At 38.2% G+C, this 22580-nt stretch overlaps 1 protein-coding gene across 5 annotated transcripts in view; it reads right to left on the reverse strand.

The window, feature by feature from the left end:
• LOC117173278 (helicase SKI2W) overlaps positions 1-22580 on the reverse strand; it is a 306484-nt gene that overhangs the window by 108021 nt on the left and 175883 nt on the right. For all 5 annotated transcript variants that reach the window (XM_033361754.1, XM_033361757.1, XM_033361756.1 and 2 more), the window contains exon 6: positions 3160-3379. In XM_033361754.1, coding sequence (XP_033217645.1) covers positions 3160-3379 — 220 coding nt within the window. The remainder of the gene's footprint in view (positions 1-3159; positions 3380-22580) is intronic.

The following is a 22580-nucleotide window of genomic DNA, read 5'->3' on the forward strand; positions in this document are numbered from 1 at the left end:
TTGCGCAATGGGCTTGAGTTCAGCTGCGCGTGTGGCAAAACAGACCTTAGATAAACACCATATGAGTGCCAAAGATGGTAATATAACACTTTTGAAGACATACTGCTTCTTCCTATTTAACCGCAGCATGGCTACTTTGAACATCCACTGAGAACATGTCCATATGTGGCTTTTGCTTGCACGATCGGAAGTTGGTATTACCTACATGTAAGTTTATTATACGCTCGAGGTAAAATAAGGTAACTATAATGCCGCTTCAACAGGCAAAAAAAATCTCTTGGTCTCCGATCTCAATCCAGCAGACTTAAGAAACATGTTGTACAAACCCATCCGTAGCTCTCGTCCAAGTATAATGCTGTACAACTTACCACGAAAGAGTTTGTTATACCCGATGTATACTCGAGTATAACAAGGTGTACTGAAAGTACGGAAGATCTAGGATGATGACTTCGATGAATTTTCATCATCTTAAGTGTGCTTCGGTTAAGTTGCTTTAACTTATCGACGTTCCATTTTACTGCAGTAAACGTGTAGAGCAGTATAGAAACAGCCATCATATAAGTCGCCTGGATCTTAATCTTGCCAGATAATTCGGAAGCCCAAATTTGTTTGAGAATTTAGCAATACCTTTTTTCAAGGACTATTTTTAACACAAGCACATTTGGGTTTCCGCTTACGGTATTCCAGCAACTGCCCATTGAACTATTAAGATATACACTGATTTGAATGAGATATCATGAAAGTCTTCTGTTTCGAGGAAATAATCGCGCAGTTATTCGTTTCTGAGGCACGCCAGTTTATCACTTTCACAAAGTAGAAGATTAACTGTGCCCAGTAAGCATCCCTACTACGACAATAATCTGCCTTTTTTCCATGTTCAAGATTGCATTAGTCCTCTTAGTACATGTACCAGATATGGGATTCTTAGAATGTACTTTTTTCGGTTTCTGTCAATATCTCGTATGCTCCTGCCAGAGCAATTTGAGAATTTCTCCTTTGCCGATACGTACGAGATAACGCAGTAAGGTTCCGAGCCATTCAGGAGTTGTAAAACTCCCATCTTAGACAGTGCATCTGTTCTCACATTACCTTGAATATCTTCATGGCCGGGAACCCAGATCAAACTGACAAAGTTTTTACGGGCAGCCTTCAGAAGTTCTTGTAAGTAACTCCAGACTAGTCGGGAAGTAAACTGTTCAGACGTAAGACCCCCAAGTATTGCTTAATTGTCCTTAAAACCGCCCATGTATCAAACGAGGCTCTCTGGTTAAGATCATTCTTTTTTTCTCCCTTCAGCATGCCATTTTTCCGCTTTAGAGAAAGTGACCTTCAAATGTTTCAAAAGCGATAATTTCCTCTGAATAACATCAGTTCGTATAGCGAGCATATTATCCTTGCAGAGCATGCGCTTACTGATATCAGGTAGATCTGCCACCTCAAAAGCACTAAGAGTGCCTCCTACTAGGAGTCGATAGGTTTCCGTTTCCGCAATCTTCCTTACGAAAAGGTTGGTCTTGTTTCATAGCATCAATGATCACTAAGCAGTAAGCCCTTTGGAGGCTTTCCAGTTGTTTTATAGTACTTTTCAGTTCTGTACTTGGCAACCAGATTATTTATGCATATGCTATTATGGATCCAACTATAGTTGTATATGACCAGTAAATACTCGGAGGTTTTAAGCCCAAGGTTTTCAATATTATGCATTTACGGATTTAAAAGGCTATCTTAGCTTTCTTTACCATTGGGTCAACATACCCACTTGGTCGATGAAAGAACTCCTCCCTGTGGGCCTTCCCTTCAAAATATGGCTCCTTGTTTTTTAGCAAAACCATATATAGGTGTAACTGTGGTGTTATTAAATGCCCTCTTTATGTCTAGAAACGATGCAATCGCTACTTCACCTTTCCGCATTGTATTATTAATGCGGGAAGTAGGATTCTCCCTTTAATGAAAGTCTATTAATTTTTCTAGTGTTCTCAGCATAAACGAGGTCAAGCTGATCGGCATCCTTATGCAAATTTGGAATGAAGATGGCCTCCAACTTCCTCCGTGCTCTCGGGGTCTATCCCATTATTAAGTATTTCCGAAAGACGACCAAAAATTGACCCACGAAAGACTGAAATCCTTCTGAAATCAATGCAGGGAATGTTTGATCTACTCCTGCAATTTAAATGGTTCGACTTATTTAACCACCCTTATAAATTTTGAACGAGTCACAAGAAGACTATCTACTTTCCAAAATTCCATTCTAACTCCAAAAGTTTAGTGCGCAATCGTAAGTTCTGCAGAAACTTACTGCGCAGTTTTATGTACAGTAAGCTTTATATATGACTTCCCCCATGAAGTTGGGTTCAAGTTAGATTTTACATTATGAAGCCACAACGATCGATCTCAAACTTTAGCGATGTATGCTCCTATTAAATAGCAGTTTATAAAAAAAATGTCCATTGGGAAAATCATTTACCGCGGCGGGGGGGGGGGGGGGGGGGGGGGGGGGGGGGGGGGGTATACGTGTGTGAAGTTTGTTGTTTTTCGCGGATATCGTCGATTTCAGCGATTTGAAAGCCTCTTAAGATCAATAAAAAACGACAATTTTTATCCAATAGGACTAAACATTGTTAAGAACTTTGCTTTTCAGGTGGGTAAATTCAGAAATAACAGGAAAAACTTTAACGCAGTGCTAAAGTCCACGCTGTCTCAAGCTTCCATCAATGCGAAGCCCACCGACTACTAATAATATCCCTGATGTTGAATATTTTGTTCCTGATCACAAAGATTTGCCTTCAACGTCCTATTTTGAAACATATGCCTCAGGTTTACGGTACTTTCCGTTGATAATCAATTTTCGTTTGTTCAGTCTGCAGTAGAACTTCTGTTGAAAGTATTGCTATTTTCACGATGGAGATTTACATACTATTCTATTCCGAAACCTTATTTTCATCGATAAACAAAAGAGAAACAGATATTTTAAAAAACTTAATTTCTCAAGCGAGTATTGAATTAGAAGTTGTGGTACAGCAGTTACTTCAAAAGGAATTAGAATAGACAGATCAACCCGGCGTCCCTTTAATTTTTAGCACACCCGCACTTACATTGCATTTTATACGCCTGGAGCTGGAAGTTTAATGAATAAAGTACAGAAAAAATAATAGAACGAACCTGCTGTTGAAGATATTTGAGAAAAGCAACCCACATTGCTCGCTCTTTTTGTGAAATCATTGAAGGTCTCTTCTCCTCAGGTGGTTCTGGTTCTTGGAATGCTCCAACTGGCTCCAATGCAACTTTGTTTTGTTTCTTGCTTTCCTTGAACTTTTTAGTTCCCTTTTTTTCTAGGCTCTGTTTCAATTCGAATTCTCGTTGTGCGTGTGCACGTCGCCATCTGCAAAGTAACTTTTCAATGACAGAATTCGGTATCACTACTTCGAATTGTTATACTTAGGTTGATATTTTTCAATCGATACCACCTGATAACCGAAAGTTTTTAGATGAGGTTAAAATTTACACATATTGTAGTGAACTTGGTCATAAAGTCATAGTAAAAATGTTAGGGCCTTGTAGTAATAGGCTGCCCAATGTGAATTCAAATGTGAAATACTTTGAAAAATACTAAGCTTTTTTCAAATCGAAACTAAAGCCTTGATTTTTTTAAATAAAAAATTTAGTCCATTTTTGAAAATGTCGACACTATTGATTTTTATAAACAGTGATTTAAAAAGTAGAACTATTATTCTTTAAAAGAATATATTGATCAAAACGGTAAAACTTTCCGTTTCGAAGAAATAAACTTCTGCAAGAGCGGATTACCGGACGCAGCGCGCGGTGTGCCAAGTGATTACAAGAATTTTTGTGTTGCAATTGGATTTAGCTGTGACTTGATTTATTGCGAACTTGGGTTCCAAGCCGCTTCCAACGCGAAACCCTGGTACATGAAATTTACCATTATGACTTTTTCCATGAATACTTGTATAAGATAAACAAATTTAAAAAATAGAAAATGAAATAATCCTAAAAACGTCATTTGTATTTTTCTTTTTACGTAAAGTGATTTTTCTTTTCTTATTCGGCATTTTTCCATATAAAATCGCATGCTACTACAAAAAATCCCAGAAATCGAAAATTAATCGACTAATTAAAACCAAAGACATGGAACTTAAAAAAAATAGTACGAACTTTTTGAAAGTACACCGGGCCGGTTGCACCCGCTCTTGCAAAAGCTTGTTTCTTCAAAACGGGATGTTTTCTCATTTTCGTTTATACAGGCTTTTAAAAGGGATAAATTATACATATTTTTGAGATATTAATAAAAGTAGTCTTGAAACCAATAAAAACATCTTCGCAAAACACTGATATTTTTTCAAAATTAAGGGAGTCCAAGCTAATAATGATTTTTATAATTTCAATTTTCACGTGGTATCTCTTCAAAAATAATGCACCACCATATTAACGAAAATAAAGTTATATTGAATTTCGAGAAGCACTTAGAGTAGTTATTCTAGATTATAAAACCAATCTCTAAGGAGATATTTGGAATGACTCATTTTCATTATCATGGCTCGCGAATCCAGACGGTGATTCTGCTCGGCAGAATCAAGTTTTCCCTACTTAAAACTACTAAAAATTAGAACTAAAATCTCCTAAAGGGACATATTTACTTTTATGGTTTAGAATTCAATCTTTAATTATTTGCCCAGAAAAAGTAACATGAAGATAGAGAAGAATTATTCACTTTTGGAATACAGGATTCTGATTATTTTTACCTGTTATAGAATTGAATGTATTCAAAAACTGAAAAGAAGAAACATTTATCTCAATGAGCGAAACTATTATTGAAAAAGGGCAGAAAATATCCCAAAGAAAATACTATTTGACTCTCAAAAATCAATTACACAGAAATGCCACCTCTGAATGAACTTAACACCCGTATTTACGTACATCGAATTCCCAACTGCTTTTCCGAAACATGACGTGTAATACTTATAAGATTTAATTGCCATATGACGTCACACATAGGGGAGAGTCAGGCCCACTTTTTTAAAGTTGATTCCTCATATTTTTTCTATTCTCTCTTTTTTAAAGTTGAAATGTGAATATTGAAGAACAATGCTATTATCGCATGTTAATAAAAAAGGGCACTTTGTCCCACTGTACCCCACGTGTCGGGAACAATGGGACAATCCATGTGGCACAGTAGGGAAAATACAAGTTCTGTAACGATCCTTGGATATAAAGAGTAATAACGTTTGATTGTATGTTTTTGGTTAATGTTAATGTCTTTTTCATTAACTGTAGACTCGAACACGTGTGTGCGTGTGCGCGCGTGTGTGTGTGTGTGAAATGGATGAATTGGAAATCATATTTGTAATCCAGAATGATTTAAAACAATTAAAGCTTCTACATGGATTAATTCAGAATTAAAAAATATTTTATTTGAAAATATGCGAAAATATTTATTTGAAATTATTTCATTTGAAAATATGCGAGAATATTCACACCACTTGTTCCAATGTGCCCCAAAAGTTCTGTCTCACTGTACCTACTGTTATTCTTCTAGATACCATTGATATAGTTCACCTATTAACGACCATCGTTTTAATCCTCGAGCGTGGTTTGGGATTCCGATGTTCCGTTTTTCGAGAATAAGTCGGCCGACTTATTCCCGGAAATTGAAGGGTTGCGATCTCAGGTTTGTAACGGCGATTCAATCCCGCGTAAAGCTCTGACCGTCTTAAATGACGAAATTCTTGCGAACCGGCGAACAGCAATTTCTCGCCGTATTCCAGTGGGTGAGGAGCGGGCTACCAATGACAGGGCTCGATCCGTCCTCCCAAACGATGGAATGCGCGCAGGTTGATCAGCGTTAAAAAGAGCTACGGAAGATCGGTAGCCACAGGATACACAGCCAGTATCTCTCCGACCGAGGAGCGCAGCAGGTCATGGGGGATTCTGCGCTGCCTCGGACGATCCCTCGTAATCTAGACACCTAACTTTTTAATTAAACTTTCTTTTTACTCTTTAATTCCAGTCTTTATTTTTTACCTTTATTTTCCCCCCTTTAACTTTTTCTCCCACACTTCACCTCCCCCGTCTCAACTCTGCAGCTTCCGCCACCACTCAGGCCTTCATCTACGACCTATCCGGTTCCAGGACACCCCGGACTCGAGAAGATCTCAGCGCTTTTTCCTTTGACCCTGAGGAGCTTCGAAGGACATTAGGTCAACTTCGCCTTCAATCGAATGACAGGTTAGTTAGAGCAGACAATACGATACAATAATCGATAGTGCGTGGCGCGTTCGCGTGCAACTTCTCGTTCGTTTCGCCTAGGATCGGCGGTTAACAGCTACCGGGCTGTCGACCGAACGACCTAGGATATGGGGCTCGTTTTGGGAGTTACTACCTTGGGTAGTGACTTCCGAGCGGGCTCTTCGCGCGCTTCCCTTTCAAAATGTTATATTCAAGGATCAAGAACCGCAAATATTTTATATAATTCAAATACCGTTTTTTCGTAATGTATTTCAGGTAGAAATAAAATATCTAATTGACGACTCAAATGTCACAAATTTTAAATCATATTATCATATTTTAAATAACTCAAAGCCAAATCATAGTTGAATCTTCTTTGATTTAGTTTCAGATTGTAGAATTGTCGATTGTAGATCGTATTTAGCCAGACAACACTCAACCTCAGGCAATTTTTTCAGGAAAGGGTAGAGTGACTCCTGGTGTGCTCCTCTCAGGACAATCGGCTACTTAATTTGTGAGAGAGGCCATACATTTCGAAGGACGGGATTAATTTAAAGTGGAAACTTGAAAATCAGTAAACCAAGCCTCAGCTCTACACCTGAATCTAATTAGAAAATCCTCTAAGCGCAAGAATCTTAGTGCTACTTGTGCGCTTTGATTCTGGTCGCAGATTGAAGGATTTACCGTATATCACCTACTATGTCAGTAAACTCAATTACTTCATTGTCGACTTGCGATATGTTAAGTTTCATAAAAAGGGAAATCTTCACTCCACAGCGAAAATAAAGTCAGAAAGTACCAAAGGGACCCAATTTTTTAAAACTGTGGATTGGACGACGGAAGCGGATTATGATCGTACAGTTGTTCAATCTATGTAAAGCCAAATTATTAAAATAAAATGTTACCTGATTTTGTAGGATAGATCAGTCAGTGACTCTGATAATTCAAGAATCGTCAGGCTTTGGAATTATTTAAATTAGACTGCTTCTAAGACTGACCACTTTGATTTTCTTTTTACTACATTTAAGACATTAAATACATCACGACGCGGTCTCTCTAATCGGTTGAAAGCACTTAACAATGGAGTATGGCCTCGGAAGAGCTACGAGAACTTCCGGACACGTATTTTCCGACTCGTGTAAGCGCATCATACATCCAGAACCACCTTAAAATAAAACTCGTACTAATGTCGGGTCAATGAATACTGTCATGTGCACTTATGCTTTTCCGGTTTCGCTGATAAGGGAGGAAGTGACTAGCGCGTTCGATCTTTTGGGACCGCATCTATATTGCGATTAATTTTTATTTTTAATTTTGATTAATTTTGTATTACTTTATATATATATATATATATATATATATATATACATGCATTTCTTCACAGCGGAGAGAGACTACCTGATACCTGAGAGAACGAACGTCGCGTGTGCTTTTCCGTCATGTGCCTTGCACTCTGCGGATAAACGCGCATGCGCGATGATAGCTCCTGTCTCCATATCACTCTCTTACACGTAGGATATATGCGTTAACCAGGCGCCCGATAAGTATAACTTTAGTCTTTCTTCGCAGGGATTAAAACGCGTTGTTTATAGCAGGGTAGGCAAAAAAGTAAAAAATCTTCTTATCTTGAAAAAGGATCAGCTAGGATTTCGAATCAAGTGGATTTTTAATGTAAAATTGACTGCCAACAAAACCCCGCTTTCCGTTTTTATTGGCATTTCAAGTCAACTTGTTTATCCCTCAAGTAAGGTGTGTCCTTATTTGCTTCCAGATACATTAACCGTAGATATGCATTGTTTTCTTAATCCTTTAAAATAAACCTTTACAATGTTCATAAAATCATTTTTTATTATTTCTAGCCTACAAAACCGAGAGTCGGTAGTCACTCATAGAGCAAGTGCACTTCATTTTTCGAAATTTTATCACTCGAAAATGAGGACCCCATCGAATAAACGGTGAAAGTTTTTTTTAATGACGTCTCAAAAAATACTCACAAGTATTCGCAGCAGAATCCGTGTGGAATATTACGCGGTGCCTCCTTCTTAGAACAATTCGATTATGAAGACACTGGAGAATCAGAAGTCTGGGTTCGCCTTCACGGCGTGAGAAGTATAATGAGCCACCCCAAACGAGTATAGTAGAATCGGGACGACAAGCATGTTAGTCGCAGATACCTTGTTCAGCGCCGACAGATTTGAAGACCCAATAAAGAATGCCCACCCATCAATAATGAGGAGAAAAAAGTATTAAGAGGGATGAAGAACTATTCTGGCCCGGGACCAGATGGTATCAAGGTCTTCTGGTGGAAGAAGTTTCCATCTACCCATCAGCATTTGGCCTACATTTTCACCTCATATTTAAAGTCGGACGAACTAATTCAGGAGTGGTTGGTGGAAGGTCGCACAATAATCCTGCCGAAAGTAGGCAACTTAGCTGACCCGAAGAATTGCAGGCCATTCACTTTTCGGAACACACTGTATAAGATATTCACAGCTATCCTAAATGATAGGATTGTTCGGGCAATTGAACCTGTGTGGCAAGCTATGTATTAACAACGCGGCTCAGAGAAAGGCGTAGCAGGATGTCGGGAGAACCTGCTCATCGATAGATGTGTCTGCAAAGATGCAGCATACTACTAGCGTGACCTATCGATGGCCTGGATTGACTAGCAGAAAGCTTTCGATTCGACCTCCCATAGACTTATCATCTGTCTTTTGGAAAGTTTAAAGGTTCATCCGCAAATGGTGAGGTGCATAGAGAGATTGATGCCGCTTTGGAAAACCAGATTTACTATCTCATCTGGAAAAAATCGTGTGACAACAAGGTCACCTTTCAGAGAGGTGTCTTTTAGGGCGACACCATGAGCCCACTCCTCTTTTGCCTCACATTACAGATCTTAAGATCTATGCTAAAAACAAAGAGAAACTACATCTAGCTCTAGGGATTGTCGAACGATATACTAAGAAAATAGGAATGGAATTCCGGTTAGACAAATGCGCCAAGGTTTATTTGAAGTGAGGAAATCTTAATGCCATCCCTGAAGACCCTGAGCTCGTCGATAGAAGCGCTATATGACACCTTTCGCTAGAGAGACTTATACATATCTGGGCGTGCCACAGAGCCGCATTCAGGATGTGACATCTATAAAGAATACTCTCCGAAGCAGATACAACCGTCTCATCCGGATGATTTGGTCTTCCGAACTGTCGGCAAGGAACAAAGTATCTTCTACGAACATGTTTGCCGTTCTGGTAGTACTCCATTCATTTGGAGTAGTACAATGGATGAAGAACGAGCTCAGATCCCTTGATATCAGAACACGAAAGGTTATGCACATGGACACAAGCATGCATCTAAAGTCTTCTGTTCAGCGACTCTACATCTCACGCCGTCAAGGTGTCGCTACTGGATGATACCTTTTTCTTAAAATGCTCAGGAAGCATGAAAAAGTGGGCAAAGGAGCGTTTCTGTACAAAGCAGCGGAGGAGGCTGCTGAAACACTCAAGACTTAACTTCAGTATTAGGGGTGAGCAAAATGCATGAAACCTTGTCTATCTCGTGTACTCACTCCTGAAAGCCCGGATTATAAAAGCACAAGAGAAAAACTTCCGTGAACAGCTACTAGATACGAGGATGCACGGCATCTTCCACAGAAATGTGGACAATCAGTCAATGTCGTGTGAGCTAACGTTTGCCTTTCTTAAATCATCCGGATTGAAGTCTGGCATGGAGGGTCTCATTTTGGCATGTCAAGGCGGTGTTTTCCACCTTAACATACCGTCGCCACATTTTGAGCGAAGACATTCCCGCTGGTAGCTGCAGAGTGTGCCATGCACACCTCGAGCATTTGGTACACATACTATCTAGTTGTCCAACTCATGCAGGAACGACCTACATCCAGAAGCACAATGCGGCACTAAGAGTGCTTTATTATCATCTCTGTCACTCTTAAGGCATCAACCTTAATATCGCTCCTCTAAATGCTCCTAGGGAAATAGAGTCAATTGTCGAGAATGAAAAGTGCCGCATATACTGGAACTTTGTATTCTCGACAATTATTTCTGTTGCACACTCGAGCGCTCTTGGAAGTGCTAAGCTTTCCCTGGTTAGTAGCCTGAATAACATCCCTGCATGTGAACAATATGCTAAAACACTTGCGGGAAATATGCAGAAGGCGGTAGTCCTTGGGTCGCTCCGTGTCCTCAGTTTGCACGAGACTTTTGCCGGATCGTCGTGCTGATTCCGCTACAGACTGTAACCACCTATCTTATGGCCGTGAGACGTGGTTGTGGCTAAAATTTTACCGAAATTTCGCTGGGATCGGGTGCAGTTATTGAGATTAGCACCCGCTCCCAGCAAAATTCTGCGGTTTTCCTTATGACATTTCAATATTTAACATTCTAAAATTTTTCTGTTTTCTAAATTTCAATCTGAAGCTTTAAACAAATTTCAATAGATTTCAAAAGATTTTAAATATATGAGGATGTTATAAAAGATGTCAAGGAATTTTCAATTAATTTTATAATTTAAAGGAATTTTATAGAATTAAAAAAAATTTGGAAGATTTATTTTTTAAAGTTCCAAAGTACTTTTGAAATCTTTAAAAAAAGTTCTAGATATTGTAAAAGATTTTGAAGGATTTGAAAAATTTGAGAGAATTTTATAAGTTTCCAAGGATATTTCAATTGATTACAGTAACTTTATATGAGATTTTGAATGATTTGATATATTTTAGGATGTTTTAATAGATTCCAATGATTTTTCAATTGATTTCGATAATGTAGTATGAGATTGTAAAATATTTGTAATATTTTAGGTTTTTTTTTTATTTCAAGGAATTTTCAAGAGCTTTGAAAATTTACAAGAGATTTCAACAGATTTTAAAAGATTTTAAATATTTAAGGAGGTTTAAAAAGATTTAAATGAATTTCCCATTTATTTTTATAATTTAAAGGAATTTCAAAGAATTTTAACAATTTTAGCAGTTATTTAAAAAATTACAAAGTACTTTAGAAATCATTAAAAGGTGTCAAGGTGTTTCAAAAGATTTTGAAGGTTTCGAAATATTTAGATATTTTAAAAGGCTTCAAGGAATTTTCAATCGGTTACAGTAATTTAATATGAGATTTTGAAGGATTTGAAATATTTTAGGGTATTTTTAAAATTGCAAAGAATTTTCAAGAGGTTTTAAAGAATCAGGTTGTGTGCGTGCGGTATGCCTTTCGATGACCGCCCGACGCACGCATGCAAAGGTTTGAGAGGCCACTCTCATTTGACTTATGTCGGTCATTGTCGGTGGTGCAGAACTTTGCACACCGAGTGAGCCCTGGATCAAATTGTGGATTTAAAACGATATATATATATATATATATCAATAATATGGCCATCACGGATATAAGGGCGAGTAGGGGGCACCATCAACTGATATTTCTAATTCATTGTCACTGTCTATTTCTCTCTGTTAACATTTATTTAGGATTAAATGTTAAAAATAAAAGAGTGAAAAATAATAAGTAATAATAATAAAAAAATTTATTATAGGGATGTGTATGTAAACTTATTTATCTTAGGTATATGTTGACTAGATGTACTGTTTCATTTAGGAATGATCCTGTGGCAACGAACAACGCCACCTTCTGTGGCGAGAGAAATCATCGAGAGCATAAGGTCACTCATGTATGTTATATGGTGGACCTGAAGATCTGTGCTTCTGCTAAAAGCAAACTTCAGATTGATTTAAATATTGTCAAGAAGTACACAGGAGAGATTGATATGGACTATGGATTGGCTAAGGCTGCCCAAATTCATCGGAAGAAAGCAAAGATTACTAGCATTTGGTCTTCAAATCTGTCAGCGCTGAACAAGGTATCTGCGAATAACATGCTTGTCGTTCCGATTCTACTATACTCGTAGGGGGACGCAATGCTTTTATCAACTGATATTTCTAATGCATTGTGACTCTCTATTTCTCTCTGATGCTAATAGCCTCATAATCGAAGAGTTAAAACTTAAAACACTATTTGGTAGGAAGCCTCGGCTTCAGATTTAAAGTCGTAAATTTAAAGACAATTTTTGGGAGCAAAAGGCACTGCAGAGGATTTTAAGTTGTGAATTAGAAAATAAATTTTAGGTGCAAAGACACTATGCAGGGGCGTTTCCCTATTGACTTGCATTAACGTCTATGTTCTATGACAATGCCGATCTTCGTTCACGAGGGAAAAAAGGAGGGAGAAAAAACACGAGGTGTGTGTGAGAGAGAGAGAGTCTAAGTAATCACTTTCTTAACCAGAATAAGAAGTTAACTCCTTTCTACTTATAAGTAACTGGAATTTAATTTGCTGTATGCTCTTTATATTATGCCACTTCTTGGACCCGGGTATAAGGTGAACTTTGCTCTACTCGTCAGTGGAAGTTTTACCAAATTAAATAAATTTAAAATACAGAATTACATTCAATAATTCACTAAAATCGCACTCAAAATCAGAATTTAGATCTTCTTGTATTCCTCTTTAATATTTTAGTGAGGGTTCCTTAAGGGGTTCTTTTTCTTAAAGGTACATGTCGGCTTGAGCGGCCAACCTTGTGCCGTTGTCTATGTCTTATACATCTCCCAAGTTTCATCCGTTTTTGTTGGGTACGCTCATCGGGGTTATTCATCTTCGCTACTGATTTTTGCAATTGTTGCTGCAACCCCTGTCTGACCGGCTCCATTTAATTGGGCACCGTCTCGTCTTGCCAGCTGCGCTTAATTTTCAGCGCCTTCAAGAATACCCGTCTGACCCTATGTAGGAAGTCTGAACTTTATTCTAGCCTTTGGGTCTTTATAGTCAGTATGCTGAGAATTCTGTCATTCTCGTATTCCTTTTCATCTTCCAGATTTTATTCTCAATTTTCTGGCCGTAAATCTTTACCTTTACAAATTTCTTCGACCAACGCGTCGTTTCGGCTTCCTCTAACTGCGTAGAGACCTCTTTTTGATCGAGCTTTCCCCTTTTCCTTATTGACTCGTTTAAACTTCTTTTCAGCATCACTCTGTCGTTATTTTTGTTTTAATTTATCATTTGGCCGTAATGAGTATTTCTTCTGCTGTTCGTTGCTCGGTCCAGCTTCTGCCGCATCCAACGGGTTCTGTGAGGTTGACGGTTTCAGTGACTCGGTTTTTTCTCGTAATCGTTAATATAAATCAAGGCCTTGTATTTTCGGTCCGATGGTTATGTTTTTCTATTTCGATGATACCGTTCTCGTCGATGTCCATGTCGCATAGAATATCCTTATTGCAATTTGTATCCCAAAACTTCGCATTGCGTTATTGCGTCTGTCATAATTGATGTTGTAGTTAAAGCTGACCTTCCTCAAATTCTGCTCGATCTTCGAGCCCCTTGGGTTTAGTGAATTATGACAATATGAGTAAGGAGCTGAGGCTCAGAGATGAGAAATGGGAAAAGGAGCTAAAAAAGCTAAAGGAGAAAGTAGAAGATTTAGAGAGGAAGGTGGTGTCGGTAAGGTATAAAGAAGAAGTTTAAATGAAGCAGATGGAAGAAGAGATTAGGATGTCGAAGGAAAGAACGGAAAAAAGGCAAAACCAAAGGTATTTGGGAAAGGGTAGAGAATATCGTGAAAAGTAAGTGGGAGAGAGTAGGAATTCAAAGGAGAGAGCGGATAGAAGGTGAGGTACCGGAACATGGCAGGGTTCAAGAAGAATGATGAGGATTTCTGGAGGTATATTCAGGAATTTGATGTGGAGGAACTGGTAGATACGTGGGTAGAGAGAAAATAATGAGATAGAATAGAGCCAAATTTCCCAAGAGGGTATAGATAAAGGCTCCAGGAGGCAATCAGTGTGAAGAAGAAAGAAAGGGCTATTGGGGGAATTATAACGGGGGTTAGGGCTTAATTAGAGGAAGAAGTTCGTGGAGATGAAAGGTATCATAATACTAGGTGAGGGCTTTAATGTAGAATTAAGAGGGCAGGGGACCTTTACAGGGTAGGGGAGAATTTCGAAAGGAAATCCAAGAATGAGATAACAAATAAGGAGGGGGAGATTCTACGAGACTGTTGGTAGGATAGAGCATTGGTGGAGGGGAATGGTATGATAACGGGGAATGCAGAGGGAGAACATACATACATAAGTAACGTAGGAGTATCTATAATAGACTATGTAGTCATGAATTTTCAAGGATGTAAGGAGATGGAGAGTTGGACGAGGGAAGCGATAGAGAAGTATCAGGAGTACCAGGAGTATCAGAAGTATCAGGAAGCTAGGCAGGTCGAAGGCAGCATGGTTAGACGGGATAGAGAAGGAAGCATGGCATTTAGTACACAAGAGGTTAGGGAGATGCTGGAGTAGGTAATGCAGAAAGTATGGAGGATTGAGGGATTACAAGGAGGGTATATAGAGGGTTTAATAGTGCCACTGTATAAAAAAGGTTATAGAAATAGGCAAGACAATTATAGAGGGATTACACTAATGTATAAGACTTACAAAGTATACGCGATGGTGTTGGAAGAGAGGCTGCGAAAGAATGTTGAGGGTAAAGGAATATTTCCGGAGATGCAGACGGGCTTTAGGGCAAGTATGAGCACTATCCACAACATCAACGGTTCTGGTGGATGGAGAAATAGCGAAGAAGGGGTCCAGAGTGTACACGTATTTTGTGGATCCCAAAGGGTGTTTCCTTCGGTGTATGGGGGAGGTTGTGGGAGGCGATGAAGGAAACGGGAGTGGAGAGGCCTGACGAGAGGGCAATAAAGGTATATGAAGGGACAAGAGTTTGAGATAAATCATGAATTGAAATAAGGAGAGAAAATTTCAGAGGAATTCTACATAGCTAGAGGGTCGAGGAAAGGCTGTCCGCTTAGCCCAACGATTTTGTGATTTTGGTAGCGGATATGGAGAGTAAGCTAGCGGCTGGAGTGTAGAAGGGGTTCAATTATGGTCACTCACGTATGCAGTTGACATAGTGCTGCTAGCAATGAACGAGGAGACCTTAAAAGAGACGATGAGGTTGAGAATATATTTTTCTAAGAATAGGTTAGAGCTGAATTCGGAAAATTTAAAGATTATGATGTTCAGGAAAAAGGTGTCAGGGATAAGAGAAGTGAGTAGAAGTGAAAGGAAAAGCCGGTACAGGAGTTTAAAGAGTACCTAAGCTCACTGTTTCTGAGGAATGGGAGATTCGATGGTAACATCAAAGAGAATAAAAAGGACAAACGTAGTGATGAGGCAGGTGAAGGACTCGGAAAGAAATTGTTAGCAAAGGATTTTTGAAAAAGGATAAAAATGTTTGAGTAGCTAGTGATGAGTGTCTTATTTTATCGAGTGTAAATATGAGGAGAAATGTTTGGAAGAGGGGGAGTAAGCTGGTTAGGGAGTGTTGGTGGAAGAAGGAGAATTGGAGAGGGGATGACAAGATGGAGGTTAAAACGGAAAGGTATTTTATAACGAATGGATTGCAAATGGATGAAGTGTGGATGATGCACGAGAAAGGCAAGAGAGTATATGAGATGATTAGGCCAAGGGAAGGAGCGCAATATCTGTGCAAGAAAGGAGATACAGGAAATTCAGGAGCTTATATTGAGGTTGAAATTCAGATGCATGAACAATTTTGATAGGTTTCTAGGTTGATAGCCTTCTAGAGAGAAGAGGATGTGTGAATTGTGCGGAAAAAGATAGTCTTCAAACTCCGTATCATTCCTTAAGCTTTCGTGTCTTTGCATTGGATTAGAAGGTTGCAACGATTTAAATTGACTATCACGATTACAGGTGAGTTCTTCCTCTTCTACTCCGATCAAAAGGTCTTATACCTTTTTAACGTTGGAAACCAGAAGTATCTCAAAATTTCAGCTACAGTTCTGTCCAACAAAAAATTTTCACGCAGATTGTAGTAACGAACCACAATGGATTTCCTCATGGACTTAGGAATCACCACTCTTCAGTGCTCTGTTTGTTCTGATCCTTGCGCTTTATAAATAAGTTAATGAATCATCTGATATCCGTCTAGTGAATTTTTCTCTTCCACAGTTCGGTTTTCCGGGGGGTTTCAAGAATTAATGACAATTCGTTTAACTCTGGATCTGCGGCCTGCATCCCTAATTCAAATTCTTCCTCAGTCATAGAAATATAGATCATTCTGCCATCCACAACTTCTTCTTACGTATCCTTTGCTTCAGTAACTGACGCCCTGCTCAGAGCATCCACATGAGCAGTCCGTACACCTAGTCTGTGACGTATTGTAATTTGATACTCCTGCGAAAACTCGACCTATCTGCCGAGCTGAGGATTTTTGGTCCTATTTGCATTTAAATATACCTACACTTGGAAATCCGTAATGACTGTGAATTCAATGTCAGTAAAAAATGATCATAATCTATCAACCGTCCACACTGTCGCCAAGAGCTTCAGTTTCCTGAAATGTTAATTGTGCTTTACTTCTGTAGTTTTCTAGCTCACTGCGTAAACTATGTGCATATAGTCGTTTGGAGCTTTCTGTAACAGCATTCCACTTAAACCCTTAGCGTTGGCGTCCTCGTATGAAGTTATGTTTTTGTCATAGGGACGTACAACGCGAGAATAGGTTCTTCACACAAGATATTTCACACGTCCTCAAATGCTCTTTATTGTTTCTCCATCCATTGTGTATTAGATTTCAGCAGTCTTGTCAGTAGCTCCGCCTTCAATGCATATCATATAATGTATCTTCGGAATACATCTGTCAATCCCAAAAATCACCTCACTTCGTGAAAATTCTTCGGAACCGGAAACCTCTTGACTGCATACACCTTAGTCATTTCCGGTGGTAGACCTTCAGCTGAAGTTCAATGTCTAAGTTACTCCACCTCAGTAACACCGTATATACATTTTTTTGGATTTAAGGTTAATCCTGCCTTTTCCAATCATTGCAACATCAACTCAAAACGTCTTAAAAGTTCGTCGCAATCTCTTGCAGGAATGATCAAATTATCCACGCAGAACAATGCGACTTTGTTTCACAAATTCCCCAAAGCTTGGTTTATTATACGCCAAAATTCAAATAGAGCATTCTTCGAGACGAACCACATACTTCCTCACTCTCCAAAAACCTCGGGGCTTACAAACGCTGTATTTTCTCTAGCTTCTCTACTTAAAGGCACCTGATGATATCGAAGAGTCAAATCTAAAGTAGCCAATATTGTGGCTTCCGATAATTCCTGGATCTGCTCATCTATGTTAGGTAAATGGTGGCTCTGCTTCAAGGTTTGAGCATTAAGTCTCATATAGTCTATCAGTATCCTAGATTCTCCACTTTCCTTCTTGATAATCATGACTGAAACAACGGTGGTAACGTTTGCTATTCGAATGATATCAGTCCTTTGTAACGAAGCGTTGGGGTGAAGCTATCGCCTCAACGCTTCCTTATCAGAATAAAGTAGCAAATCGCTTTTAAAATTACAAAAAACTAAGAAAACTGTGGATAATGCCTTGTGTCTGTGTAAACATAGATCTTCATTACCGGTACTTACCTCTAAGCTGAACTTGACAAATTGCCGTCCCTATGGTGAATTTGTATCTTGAACCGACCTACTCTCATTTATATCCCCCCGTTCTCGTATCTCCATTTTCGTCAAGTGGATGCTTCCTAGTTCTTTCAAATCCAAAGACTAACGTGTTCGATATTTATTTGCCAGATTAAGAAGTTCAAATTCCTAATCTTTCGAAATATTTTCTCCTGCCTTGAGCATTCCCTACTCCAGAGGTACATTTGATTCTCCCACCTTCGTTGCTATCTCCTCCTTCTCGTAGTTCAATGGGAAAAGCTATTGAATTGACATGCACCAAGTATGCTTCCTATGGACGTATCACCACACATTCCGCGATCTTGAATTGACTAGTTGTATTGAAGTCGACAGGTACTACAGGAAGTTCACTCAGCTTACACGGCACTCTTCCAAATTGCACGTTTCCGTCCTTACAAACTCTCCGAATTCCCTTTTAATTCATCCAACTCTTCTCAATAAATATTTTACGTGATATCGTTGAATAAGAAATAACTAAAGCTTGAATTGTTTCTCCTGCAAACTCCATCGATCTCAAGGACAAGATTTATCATTCCAGATGCTGACTTTGAATTTACAAAGCTCTACTATTAAATTCCGAATCAAACAGCTTTTTGCAGTTACTTGAATTTTTGATTCGCTTCAGCATTTGACTAATGCAGAAGGAGAAGGTTTATTTTCCTTCTTTGGACAATTTTTACTGACATGACCTTCTTGTTTGCGGATTTCGAAGTCTTCTGATTTCCGTCGATTGATGTTTCTTTCAAATTTGTCGATTCCGACTTTCTCTTTTCATCTTCCAGTTTTGTCGTTTTGACAGGTCGTCAGGACACGTTCATTTCTTTAAAGTAAGGCCTTATAAGAAGTCTTCTTCTCTTGTGTGTATCCGAGCACTCAGGTGCACGAACAATGGCTGTGATCACAATTCTTTAAGAATTTGCATCTTAATTTTCCTAAAATCCAATTTGTAATTTTGTATATCATTTTATAATCGTCTTCTTTCTGTTAACTGATGTCATACCTCCATCTTTGTATGATAACGTATACATATTTTCTGAAATCTTTGTCAATCCCGTGATTGCTTCTCTTTACTTCGTTATTTCGCTCCAGTTGTTTAGTGCTGCCAAATCCTCGAGGTCTTTCCACCACGTTTCAGCTTTACGTTGTTTTCCTTTCCCGTCATATTTTCGGACCTTGAAAGCTGATGGAAGAGTACTTCGGTAACGAGAGAGTTTCTCTCTTCTTCTCTCAGTTTATCTGTCACACAAATCAAAGCTTTTAATAATAGAGGATTAGTCATAAGCACATTTGGATTTTCAATCATTGATTGATCTAAAATATTCTGAACCACTTTCTACTGATCACTGTTCCCACCTAAGTTCCCACCTAGCTTCAGTTTACGATGTACAAGAGGACGGTCTGGTTCACACTCAGAAACTCTAAACGATTTTATATATATTTTGACTCATTGAAAAATGTTAATATTTCTCTGATTTTCTAGTAATGAGAAGGTCATTACTTTCAACAATTTTTCACTCATTTGACTTTTGGTAAGATAACCGTTTTTTGACTTTTTCACAATTTTTTCTTACTTTTAACCTCTTCTAACTTTATATCACGCTGATAATTAAAAATTTTCACTCTCAATCTTTATATATTAATCGTTTTATTTATATCTTAATTTTGTGAAAATTTATTTTACAATAAAGTTTTGTGTTTTTTTAACAGGCTTGATGAGGGACTATATTTTGTCCGAAACGTCACCAAGTTTTTTCAAATTCAAACTCGTGTTTTTTATTTCTTGGCCCTTCTAAACCGGAAACCATATATTATATCAACCAAAGGTCGAAACTGAAGAAACAATGGAGTATATATAAAGTTATATATTGTGCGGCGAGCCGCTGGACCGGTATAAGACAATAGGAGATATAGATTGTCTTCATTAATCATGTGCAGGTTGCGTAAATTGTGATCCCTAATAGAAGAGTAAATTATTCATTTTGTAAGGATGTGTAGGAGGTCCTCCTTTTCACTAAGATTATACATTGGCATATTTGTTGAGTGTCAATCAGAATGGTACCAACTTTCGATGTCAGCTTAATGATGAATTTGGAAGATGTCCTAAGCTGGATAAAGATGCGTTTGAAATGAAACGAGGCTTTTGATAATAGACAATGTTGAGGTTGAGTATCATTTAAAAAAATGTCATTATAAACGGCACTAAAATTGCTACTTTCCAGTCTGTTCAAGTCTTGAGAGAACACATATTCGTTATATCTGCTAAATATCTCCACAATTTGACTTTTAAGGGTGGACTCATTCAGTTAAATTAAATTGTGATTAATGTCCGCACCTTCTAGGCATCTTATAAGCTGGCCCAGCCACTTGTATTTGGAGTTTTTACTATCTGCTGTTTGAGCCAGTTTTTGCATACAGATTTTGGGGTGACACTAGTCATTCATATCAAAGACCCGTACCGCCCAGTTTAATGCCATTTTTATAATTTTACCAGGCACACAGGATAAGCGAGGATAGTCCTCGGTAAACGAAAAATATTCTTGAAAAAACGGACCTGTACTTTTTCGAAGACTTCTAAATAGTTCAGACCGATAATATGAGCCGCATATAATAAGGTGCTCTTCATGAATGAGTCTTGTGTTTTAATAATAGATGGCCAGTAGGAACATTTGTTTCGGATTAAGATATTGTAGAATATTGCCGAGGGAAGGTTGGCTCTGCTGGCTGTGGCATGAGCTGCCGAACAGAACATTCCTGATCTAGAGAAAATCGTACCAATATAATCGAAAATAAGAAACAAATTCTAGCTGACTGCCATCATATTTCAAACCAAGAAGTTTTTCGCCAATTGCATCAACCTTGGATTCGGCTAGTATAATTAAATCGTCTGCATAAATTAAATCAATAATATCTTCGTCACCCAATATTCTAAGGAACACCGGACCTTTTCCCCTAAAGAAAATCTCAATATCGGAAGTTAAGAGGTTAAATATTATAAGACTCAACATTTTTCCCTGCAGGACGCCTTCAGTAATCGGTAACTCATCCAAAATTTTATCTCCCACCTTTTCACGCGTCGATATTCTCTCGTATAAACTTTTCAGTATTCTAATTATTTTCAAGCTTACATCCAAATCATGACAGATGAGGCCGTGATTGACTGAAGGTAACGCCCTTCAAAAATCGACTACTATGGCATAAAAGTGTCTGTCTTTTTTTGTAGATATATCTGTGAAATGGCAGCCAAATTGAAGATATTATCCACATAACCCCTGTTCTGGCGAAAGCCCGTTTATGCTTTCGGAATAATATGGCAGAAAGAATTCCATTTATCTAATCTCGCTAGTAAAATCTGTGTACAAATTTTAAGACAGAGTTTAGGAGAACTATCGGTCTAAAGCCAATTCGTTGGCAAATTTGGTAGAAGCTACTTGAGATCTGATGCGGCCCTTGAGCCTTTTTAGGTTTTGTTTTGTTAATTGATAATATGATTTCGTTTTCTGTAATGTTGCAATCTAATAACAGGTGCCGAACATCCGAAAATAAGGATAGAGACTGGCGCCTCAACGGCAGTGTACAGCGGATATGATTTTCTTAATCTTTTGTGTTGACAGCATTTAATTTAATTTAATTTACCAAAAATTCTTGCTATCATTAACTATCTCAAGGCCTGCTACAATACTATTTTCAAAACTCGTTTTTTTACGGCGCATTAGAACTTGGTACGATTTTTTAGCTTTGATATAACTTAATTTAGTCTCGCCAGAAAAATTTGGCTTGGTAGCAGTTTTTAATGCATTAAGTAATAAAATTTAAACTTGTTGACGCTCACTACCGAACCAGGGTTTCTCTCGCTTATGTTGACCAAAAAATCTTCTTCTGTCTTTATACATGTTAGCTAATCTCGCATTCTTAATAATTGCCTCAGTAAGATTCAAGCTTAAACCGTCAATATTGATTTTATCAAAATTAACTTTACTCTTATTTGATAAATAGAGTTCGCTTAAAAATATTTCACGCTTGTTAACGTCCCACTTGTGGTAGGCGATGACTCATTATTGTTTACTTTCGAAATGTCAGACTGACTGACAGAAGCGACAAGACAACAGGAGGACACCTAGACAGGGAAATGGTTAGAAAGAGGTACAGAGTGATCCACTTTAAGGTCATTAATTAAACTTAGTGCCTCAGCATTGCACCAAACCAAATCATTTATGCTTTTCCCCCCTGCATTCATGAATGTGAATTTTGCTGGATTGTGACTCTGCGATCTTCCACTTAGTAAATAGAATTACTTATCTTCCATTATCTCGACCAGTCTCAGCCCCCTCCTGCTGTGTGCAACATCTTGACTATCACGAATAATACAAAAATCAGTATGATTAAACATCTGAGAAGGACCTTGACCCAAACATCCAACCCCACAATTAAAATCAACATAAACAATGGTATCAACGTTATTAAATTTGTTTGACAATATACATAAAGTTTCTTCGAATAAATGTCAAATAACACCAATATCAACCGTTGGATTAAAATAAAATATGCCCACAATAACATTCTTTCTATTAGCATTAGTGATTCGTACTATGATCCAATAATCAAAACTATCTAAATTAATATTAGAATTTAAAAATCTTACGTAACCATGACAATTCCAGAAGCTAAATTTTGGGGTATTTGCTACTATCCGTCCAAGTCCAGGGTCTTCATTTTTTTTTTGCATTCTTTAGTTTTGATGTCCGTATAAAGTGGTTGAATGAGAGGAGGGAATATTTCTTTCTGCCTGT

This window comes from Belonocnema kinseyi, chromosome 5 (assembly GCF_010883055.1).
Source record: "Belonocnema kinseyi isolate 2016_QV_RU_SX_M_011 chromosome 5, B_treatae_v1, whole genome shotgun sequence".
Lineage (NCBI taxonomy): Eukaryota > Metazoa > Arthropoda > Insecta > Hymenoptera > Cynipidae > Belonocnema > Belonocnema kinseyi.